Raw genomic sequence first — 10,382 nt, forward strand, 5'->3', positions numbered from 1 at the left:
GGTCGAGGTTCGTATGGAACTGAGGAGGGGTCGAAGTTCGTATGGAACTGAGGAGGGGTCGAGGTTTGTATGGAACTGAGGAGGGGTCGAAGTTCGTATGGAACTGAGGAGGGGGTCGAAGTTCGTATGGAACTGAGGAGGGGGTCGAGGTTCGTATGGAACTGAGGAGGGGGTCGAGGTTCGTATGGAACTGAGGAGGGGGGTCGAGGTTCGTATGGAACTGAGGAGGGGGGTCGAGGTTCGTATGGAACTGAGGAGGGGGGTCGAGGTTCGTATGGAACTGAGGAGGGGGGTCGAGGTTCGTATGGAACTGAGGAGGGGGGTCGAGGTTCGTATGGAACTGAGGAGGGGGTCGAGGTTCGTATGGAACTGAGGAGGGGGGTCGAGGTTCGTATGGAACTGAGGGGGGGGGTCGAGGTTCGTATGGAACTGAGGGGGGGTCGAGGTTCGTATGGAACAGAGAGGGGGGGGTCGAGGTTCGTATGGAACAGAGAGGGGGGGGTCGAGGTTCGTATGGAACAGAGAGGGGGGGGTCGAGGTTCGTATGGAACTGAGGGGGGGGGTCGAGGTTCGTATGGAACTGAGGGGGGGGGGGGGGTCGAGGTTCGTATGGAACTGAGGGGGGGGGGGGGGGTCGAGGTTCGTATGGAACTGAGGGGGGGGGGGGGGTCGAGGTTCGTATGGAACTGGGGGGGGGTCGAGGTTCGTATGGAACTGAGGGGGGGTCGAGGTTCGTATGGAACTGAGGGAGGGGTCGAGGTTCAGTCCAGGAGTAATGCTAGGGCAATAATAGCTCAGTTCAAACACTTGAATTCACACTGCACACATAGTGATGAGAGGATTGCTAGCAGGAGAGGACAGAGACTCACATTGCATTATAGTGATTGATTCCCTTATTATTTTTGCTCAGATAAGGGGATGATGGGATTATATTATAAAATCTGCTCTCTGGGTGACAGACTGACAGCTCAGGAAGGACCCTTCCTCCCTCTCTATAATCTCAATCCCCATCACATGAGGTCTCTGTAGCACTATGGAAATATGAGTTCCCTCCCTCCCAGGGTAATATGATTCAGAAAGATATGATGGAATTCTTATGAAGATATTTTCCCTTCAGTCTGCTGTCTGTAGTATCTGGGACCTTGGTTCTGTCTGTAGTAACTGGGACCTTGGTTCTTCAGTCTGCTGTCTGTAGTATCTGGGACCATGGTGCTGTCTGTAGTATCTGGGACCTTGGTGCTGTCTGTAGTATCTGGGACCTTGGTGCTGTCTGTAGTATATGGGACCTTGGTGCTGTCTGTAGTATCTGGGACCTTGGTGCTGTCTGTAGTATCTGGGACCTTGGTGCTGTCTGTAGTATCTGGGACCTTGGTGCTGTCTGTAGTATCTGGGACCTTGGTGCTGTCTGTAGTATCTGGGACCTTGGTGCTGTCTGTAGTATCTGGGACCATGGTGCTGTCTGTAGTAACTGGGACCTTGGTGCTGTCTGTAGTATATGGGACCTTGGTGCTGTCTGTAGTATCTGGGACCTTTGTGCTGTCTGTAGTATATGGGACCTTGGTGCTTCAGTCTGCTGTCTGTAGTATCTGGGACCTTGGTGCTGTCTGTAGTATCTGGGACCTTGGTGCTGTCTGTAGTATCTGGGACCTTGGTGCTGTCTGTAGTATATGGGACCTTGGTGCTGTCTGTAGTATCTGGGACCTTGGTGCTGTCTGTAGTATATGGGACCTTGGTGCTGTCTGTAGTATCTGGGACCTTGGTGCTGTCTGTAGTATCTGGGGCCTTGGTGCTTCAGTCTGCTGTCTGTAGTATCTGGGACCATGGTGCTGTCTGTAGTATCTGGGACCTTGGTGCTGTCTGTAGTATATGGGACCTTGGTGCTGTCTGTAGTATATGGGACCTTGGTGCTGTCTGTAGTATCTGGGGCCTTGGTGCTGTCTGTAGTAACTGGGACCTTGGTGCTGTCTGTAGTATATGGGACCTTGGTGCTGTCTGTAGTATCTGGGGCCTTGGTGCTGTCTGTAGTAACTGGGACCTTGGTGCTTCAGTCTGCTGTCTGTAGTATCTGGGACCATGGTGCTGTCTGTAGTAACTGGGACCTTGGTGCTGTCTGTAGTATATGGGACCTTGGTGCTGTCTGTAGTATCTGGGACCTTGGTGCTGTCTGTAGTATCTGGGGCCTTGGTGCTTCAGTCTGCTGTCTGTAGTATCTGGGACCATGGTGCTGTCTGTAGTATCTGGGACCTTGGTGCTGTCTGTAGTATATGGGACCTTGGTGCTGTCTGTAGTATATGGGACCTTGGTGCTGTCTGTAGTATATGGGACCTTGGTGCTGTCTGTAGTATATGGGACCTTGGTGCTGTCTGTAGTATATGGGACCTTGGTGCTGTCTGTAGTATCTGGGGCCTTGGTGCTGTCTGTAGTAACTGGGACCTTGGTGCTGTCTGTAGTATATGGGACCTTGGTGCTGTCTGTAGTATCTGGGGCCTTGGTGCTGTCTGTAGTAACTGGGACCTTGGTGCTTCAGTCTGCTGTCTGTAGTATCTGGGACCATGGTGCTGTCTGTAGTAACTGGGACCTTGGTGCTGTCTGTAGTATATGGGACCTTGGTGCTGTCTGTAGTATGTGGGACCTTTTGTGCTGTCTGTAGTATATGGGACCTTGGTGCTTCAGTCTGCTGTCTGTAGTATCTGGGACCTTGGTGCTGTCTGTAGTATATGGGACCTTGGTGCTGTCTGTAGTATCTGGGGCCTTGGTGCTGTCTGTAGTAACTGTGACCTTGGTGCTTCAGTCTGCTGTCTGTAGTATCTGGGACCATGGTGCTGTCTGTAGTAACTGGGACCTTGGTGCTTCAGTCTGCTGTCTGTAGTAACTGGGACCTTTGTGCTGTCTGTAGTATATGGGACCTTGGTGCTTCAGTCTACTGTCTGTAGTATATGGGACCTTGGTTCTTCAGTCTGCTGTCTGTAGTATCTGGGACCTTGGTGCTGCCTGTAGTATCTGGGACCTTGGTGCTGTCTGTAGTAACTGGGACCTTGGTGCTTCAGTCTGCTGTCTGTAGTATCTGGGACCTTGGTGCTTCAGTCTGCTGTCTGTAGTAACTGGGACCTTTGTGCTGTCTGTAGTAACTGGGACCTTGGTGCTTCAGTCTGCTGTCTGTAGTATATGGGACCTTGGTGCTTCAGTCTGCTGTCTGTAGTATATGGGACCTTGGTGCTTCAGTCTGCTGTCTGTAGTATATGGGACCATGGTGCTGTCTGTAGTAACTGGGACCTTGGTGCTTCAGTCTGCTGTCTGTAGTAACTGGGACCTTTGTGCTGTCTGTAGTATATGGGACCTTGGTGCTTCAGTCTGCTGTCTGTAGTAACTGGGACCTTGGTTCTTCAGTCTGCTGTCTGTAGTATCTGGGACCTTGGTGCTGCCTGTAGTATCTGGGACCTTGGTGCTGTCTGTAGTATCTGGGACCTTGGTGCTGTCTGTAGTATCTGGGACCTTGGTGCTGTCTGTAGTATCTGGGACCTTGGTGCTGTCTGTAGTATCTGGGACCTTGGTGCTTGCCTTGTGGTGCAGCTGACATACTGACTGTGGCCATTGAGTGATTCATGTAGCAGTGCTTTCAACCTCATCCTGGCTGCTGGACTCACTGTATGTCTGGTGTTAGAACCCTTCATGTCTTCTAGATGGCCATCGGTAGGGATGTTCATGACTTCATTACCAGCAGTCAGTCACGTTTCTCAGTTGTGTGAAGATGTTTCTCTACTGTTTTCTCACAGCCCTCCCAGGAAATGAATGCAGAACATGAACTATTTCAAGCACAGTGGCTCTTTGTGTGAACCCTTTGAAGCAAAGAGGCTCTGCATGTGAATCAGTAGTAACACTGCCATCTCCCTCTCCTCTCTCTCGCCACAGTATCATCTCTAAGCACAAGGCGTTGGAGGGTCAGAGCCCGGGGTCGGTGGAGTACCAGGCCCTGCAGCTGGTGTCCAGCCTGGAGCACTACGGGGTGGAGTGGCACTGGGCCAGGGACGCAGAGGGACAGAGGCTGGCCATAGGGGTTGGCCCTGAAGGTATCGCTGTCTGTAAAGAGGACTTCAGCCTGGTCAACAGGTAAAGGAGGATCTTCACCATACTTAACCAACTACTCCATATCTTGTGCAGTCAGAACACTGACATATCTTCCAAAACAACGTCACCAGAGAGCTTGGCATGTGGGTCTCATAGTGCACAATACACAATCTACTGTACGTAGTTCAGATTGCCTCCTAGAAATACTGTACCTTTTACTGTACCGTCCACATCTATGAAGGGTAAAGTCCATCTGACCCGCTAACTTTACCTTCTAGGAAATCTGAGATTGTCATCAAACTTGAATTATATATTTGTTTTATTGTTGTGCGATAGTCTCTCTGTCTCTCTGTCTCTGTCTGTGTGGGTGTAATATTACAGGATTTCAGTTGAAAGAATACCGTTTCTAAGTTCAGCTTTTCTTTATCCATTCTAGGATCAGCTATCCCATAATACAAACAGCCACCCAGTCAGGGAAGAGTGTTTACCTGACGGTGACCAAGGATACCAGCGACAGTGTGGTTCTGCTATTCAAGCTGATCAGCAACCGGGCAGCAAGCGGACTGTACCGGGCCATCACTGAGACACACGCCTTCTACAGGCGAGTGGAGAGGGTTACCTTGTTGGAAGCCAGAACACAAATACATGCAGTCCAATTCTACACTCTGCATATACAGTGCCTTGCGAAAGTATTCGGCCCCCTTGAACTTTGCGACCTTTTGCCACATTTCAGGTTTCAAACATAAAGATATAAAACTGTATTTTTTTGTGAAGAATCAACAACAAGTGGGACACAATCATGAAGTGGAACGACATTTATTGGATATTTCAAACTTTTTTTAACAAATCAAAAACTGAAAAATTACTCACCTGACTCTACATCCTTCTGAATACACGAAGAGTCCCTGAACCAGTCTGGCGTGACTTTATACTGCCTAGGGGCTGGTCAACCAGCCAACCGTTACACTCCCCCCATTTTAGTCCAGTTAGATAACGTTCTCTCTCATCACTTAAACCTTGGTGTTTCTGAAGACTCTGCATCCTGATCTGTAGTTGTACACATTCACTGAGACTGTGCTTTGATCCTTTGGTGTCGTCAACAAACTGCCTGCCCCATGTGAGTGGTTAGAGCGTTGGACTAGTAACCGGAAGGTTGCAAGTTCGAATCTGTCCTTCTGCCCCTGAACAAGACAGTTCACCCACTGTTCCGTCGTTGACAATAAGAATGTGTTCTTAACTGACTTGCCTAGTTAAATAAATGTCCTGATCTTGAGGAAGCCATAGGCAGTACAGGAAATGAAGAGCCTGTCTTAGTGTTGATATTTAATGAAACTAAAAGTGCTTCTTCCTGGAAAAATGGATGTCAGCTGTTTTCAATTGTGCAATAGCAAAGCTCGGCTTACAATAGTCACAAAGGTACAAGGATGACCTCTCTATTGTGTGTGGGGGGTTTTCACCACGTATTCCTCAGCTTGTCCAGATGTGCCTGTTCTGTAGGACCTGTAGCAGTGTCTGTCAGTGTAGAGGATTTCTAGAGTCCTATACTGCTGTTGAACATGATCAACCCCCTTTTTATAGGGTTTTGACTAGATGGTATACAGATTGGACTTTTTCTAGTAGATTAAGAGAATTTACAGGACATAGCATGTTAGGAAAACGGTTAGCCAGAATGCAAAAATTCTCCCAGACTCAAACATGCAACATTTTTACCTTAGCTGTACACCATTTAGCCACAACACTTTTATAGGTTCAGAGACAAAAGAGATGTGGACAATGGAGAAATCAATTGATTTGAAAATGGTGTCTAACATTCAGTTGACAGATGAACACAGAATGAGATTGATACTTCCTGGTTAATAATGTCTCCCTCTCTCTTTCAGGTGTGACACGGTAACCAGCGCGGTGATGATGCAGTACAGCCGTGACTTCAAGGGTCACCTGGCGTCTCTCTTCCTCAATGAGAACATCAACCTGGGCAAGAAGTACGTCTTCGACATCCGACGCACCTCCAAGGAGGTCTACGACTACGCACGCCGGACGCTCTACAACGCCGGAATCATGGCGGCGGTTGGCGAGAGGACGCCATCGGGGCTCAGTCCAATGCGTGGCCAGGAGGAGGGGCTGGGAGAGGACTGTGGGAGCTGTCAGCAGAGCAGGGCGCTGCTGGAGAGACTAGATAAACTCAGAGAAGCTCTGCTGTGTATGTTGTGCTGTGTGGAGGAGATCGACTCAGCCTTCTGCCCCTGTGGACACATGGTGTGCTGCCAGACCTGCGCCAACCAACTACAGGTGAAGAGACCCAGATAGAAGTGACTACTTGTGATTGGTTGAAAATGATCTCAACACACATGTTATTTCCTGCATGGTGGTCTTGGCTACATTGAGAAGCTACTACCAGTCAATGATAGAGAAGGAGTCCAGAAAACACTTTCATCTCTGCACATTCATTTAGTTGTTGATGGTTTTTTGGTTAAGTTGACCATTGGTCAAGACATTTGGATGCCACCACTGCCGTCAACCCCCAGAACACTCGGCTGTCTCATTAGGTTTAAATGTCTTCCCTTTCTCATCTTTCTTGAGGCCGTATTTCAGCTAGGTCTTAATACAGTACAGCAGTAGGACAGAAACCCATCCGGTCCTTTGTGCCATTGTAGGAAAGAACACTTGGGAAGGAAGGAAGCTGTTGAGTAGTATTGGAACCTAGCCACAGTTTGTGTTAGTGGTTGTTGTCCACACTCTGTGGTTCTAGCTGTGTAATACCATGAGTGGCAGAGCGCTCTGATTCCAGGAGAATACTTGACTTTTCTCCTGAGTCACTCTCATCACTTTTAAGGCTTTTAAAAAAAAACGATCCAATGTTTTGCTCATGCATGACTTCAGCTAACCTGATTGTCCCTCCAACTAATCTCCTAAATGTGCCCAACTTTGCTTAAACTGCCGTCTCAGATGGTGAATTAGTGGCTGTGGATTAAAGCTGCCAGCAGCAGACCAGCAAATCTCTATTCCATTAAATCCACAAGGAAACGTGTCATGTGATGGCTAGACCCAAACACATTGAGAGGAGAGAGAACAGGAGATTTTTCCTCCCCCCTCACTTTCCAAGATGGCCGCCCCCTTATAACACACTATTAACCATCTTCTAGATATGTCTGAACAGAGTGTATTGTGGGTAATTTGATCTGGAGGTCCCGGTTGGTTAACTAACAGGCTAGCAGCCCAGGGCTGGTGGTGGTTCATGCTTTCTGTAGCATTGTGGATCTGCATGTGCAACTCGGCCTCTTAACGTGCTTTCTGTCTACAGAATGTATTGTACCTGTCCTGTACCTCAAATGAAGTGACAGTTTTATGTTGACGTTCTCTCTTTGTCCTCTCCCCAGTCGTGTCCGGTGTGTCGGTCGGAGGTGGAACACGTGCAGCACGTCTACCTCCCCACCTGCACCAGTCTCCTGAACTTCACCACCACCTCTCACCATGGCGACGACAGCCCCGGTCCCATCCACAGAGCTATGTGTGGTCTAGGACACACCTGCCACACCAAGGACTACTGCAACACCAACACCCGACACGACTCCAACAACATCTACCACACAGAGACATAGAACCACTTCACCACTCCCAGGCTGTGTACCAAATGTCTCCCTGGCACTACATGGGGAATCGGGTGCAATTTGGGAAGCAGCCCAGTCCAGTTCCAACACCATTGGGTTCTGTTGGGTTGTTTTCACCGTGCCACTCTCCCTGACGATGGTATTTTCTCCAATGATGGACTTGGGATTTTTTTTAATACCTCCCCTCCCTTTTAGATTTAGGTTTATTGCGTATTATTTAGTTTTAATCTAATTTCATCAGTTGATCTGATCTGAATTAGTGGCGTTATTTTGATTTATTTCACCATTTTTTGGTTGTGTTGTGTTGTTTTTTTTGTTTCTCCATATTGGTCTACAGAACGTGAATTATGTATTGGGCTCATAACCTGCAGCGTTTGTACAAGACGAGGACATTCTGTGTTCCAGGAGAGTACTAGGCAACGTAGAGTCATTCAGTTTTAAATGGTTCTTTTAAGCTTTGAGAACCTCATTTCATGGTTCTAACAGAGTGAAATGCGTTTCATTTTTGTTGTTGGTTTCCTGTTTAGGTGTTTGTTTCCCATGTAGTTCCTATGGTTTCCATGCCAATAAGAAGGTATTTGACGGGTAGGAAGCAGCCCGACCCTAGCACAGCACAACATTCTGATTTAGAGATGGAATGCGTCCCAAATGACATGCTATTCGTTATATGTTGTGCACTACTTTGGGCTCTGGTCAAAAGTAGTGCACTATATAGGGAATAGTCATGTCATTTGGGATGCCGTTGTGGGTAAGCCTTGACGATAAGCCCAGTATTATTCTCTTCGTGTGTAGATGGGTTCTGGAACCAAACAAGAACTTTGACAGGGAAAGAGAAATGGTTGAATGACCCTCAGAAAAAAGACCAGATTCAAACAGAACTCCATGAGCTCCGTCCATTTATTATTTCATCCCATATGAACAGGAACCCACAGAAATGCAGGTCCCCAAAATAAGATGTTTTAAGTATTCCCTGATTTTTATTTATTGCTAAGGCTGTTTTTTTTTTTCAAATTTTTTTTCTAGCCTTATCCCAGATCTGTTTGTGTTGCATCACTAACCCAGACCATAGGAGTTAGTTATATAACACAAACAGATCTGGGATCAGCCACTACTGTGTATTCTGTGATCAGTATTTCTGTTTTTTATGTGGTCAACTAGTGCGTTCCTTATGATTTCATTATTAAAGGGTACTAGTCTATCAGTGCAATACTAGCTGCTTTTTGAAAAACTTTCTACGTATTTTTAGGCCAAAATATTTTTTTCTATCTACATTCACTTTACCAAGGAAGCTCCCCAAGTGAATTATCTGTAGGGTTTTGCCTTATTAATGTAGCAACATGGGGTTTGTCTTCCAAATGGCACCCTATTCCTTACGTAGTGCACTACTTTTGACCAGGGCCCATAGGATTCTGGTCAACAGTAGTGCACTGAATAGGGAATAGGCTGCCATTTTGAGACTCACTCAGTGTTTTTTGGTATGTGTTCGTTCTTTGCACAGACTTTGTTTGTTTTGAAAGATGATGAAGAATGTTTTCTTTATGGCTGGAACCATTTGGCACATTGTCACTGCAGGGGATTGATGCTTTTATTCACTTTGTACAAGTAGGAATTGTTTCTGTTTTTTTGAAGCAAAAACCTATGCTCTGTAATTGTAGAAAGAAATTACTTTGGATCTTTTGTATGTTATTTCTTTGAATGAGAAAAGTGTTAATAAAGTTGTTTTTTTAAACATTACTTTTCTGACTGAGTTATTTAAAAAAAAAAGTTAATCCATTTTTATTCATGGCTTTGACAGTGTTGATCTAAAGTTACCCTGGCAACACAGTTACCCTGGCAACACTCACATTCACAGCTGACAGGTCAGATAAAGATATGGGATTAAATGACAGGGTGTTTTGTGATTGAAGATTACTAAAGGTCAAAGGTAATGCCTGCTATGCTTTTAATCAGATCTCAGTAAATAAATGTTGTTTTGTCGTTAAAGTTTCTGTATGTTGATGTACTGATCATTTCATTATCAGAATGATGCATTATCAGATTACAGACTGTTTTTACTAATGATTATTTTAGGATACGCGTTGCTTCACTGTGATTAAACAGCTTGGCGATCGAGGGGAGGTGACCCGAAAGAACGTTAGTATTGATCCACTATCTGTACTGATACACACACACACACACACACTGTCAGGCAACATCTATACTGTTAAAGAGACTCCAAGGACACTGATGACAGCTGGAAAAGAGGGAGGGTCCTGAATGAGTAGTAGGAGTGACTGACTTTAAAGGGACAATCTGCAATATTTACAGCTGTTCTGTGGTCTATTCCATTAAGGATGAATAAATAACCATTTGAATCTTGAATATTTTTTTCAGAGCTGATCTGATTTGGTCAAAATACCAAAATTCTGATCTGGTCTGCCTGTGTGAACGCAGTCGAGGAGGCCCCCTTTTGTTGCTCAGTTTCCAGTGTCTAGCCACGAGGCCTTAGGCAGCCAGTAACCCAGATGCACATAGAAACTTCATCTAGTACAGAGGTGGACAATTCCAGTCCTCAAGGGCCTGATTGTCTCACTTTTTCCTCCATCCGTAGCAAACAGTCGAGGCCTAGAGTTGGCCACACTCGATCTAGTGTGTTCTGCTCTGTGACGCAGCAGCAGTCATGTCTGTCGCTGCCCTGTGGCCGTACAGTGTGGTCAAAAGCACACAGGC

The 10,382-nt window shown here is 46.6% G+C and overlaps 1 protein-coding gene across 1 annotated transcript in view; it reads left to right on the forward strand.

Moving 5' to 3' along the window:
* LOC139392319 (E3 ubiquitin-protein ligase MYLIP-A-like) overlaps positions 1-9,404 on the forward strand; it is a 36,724-nt gene extending 27,320 nt beyond the window's left edge. The window contains exons 4-7 of the mRNA XM_071140220.1: positions 3,910-4,107; positions 4,502-4,666; positions 5,946-6,354; positions 7,443-9,404. Coding sequence (XP_070996321.1) covers positions 3,910-4,107; positions 4,502-4,666; positions 5,946-6,354; positions 7,443-7,664 — 994 coding nt within the window. The 3' untranslated portion in view covers positions 7,665-9,404. The remainder of the gene's footprint in view (positions 1-3,909; positions 4,108-4,501; positions 4,667-5,945; positions 6,355-7,442) is intronic.
* Positions 9,405-10,382: the final 978 nt, after the last annotated feature.

This window comes from Oncorhynchus clarkii, chromosome 32, assembly GCF_045791955.1.
Source record: "Oncorhynchus clarkii lewisi isolate Uvic-CL-2024 chromosome 32, UVic_Ocla_1.0, whole genome shotgun sequence".
NCBI lineage: Eukaryota > Metazoa > Chordata > Actinopteri > Salmoniformes > Salmonidae > Oncorhynchus > Oncorhynchus clarkii.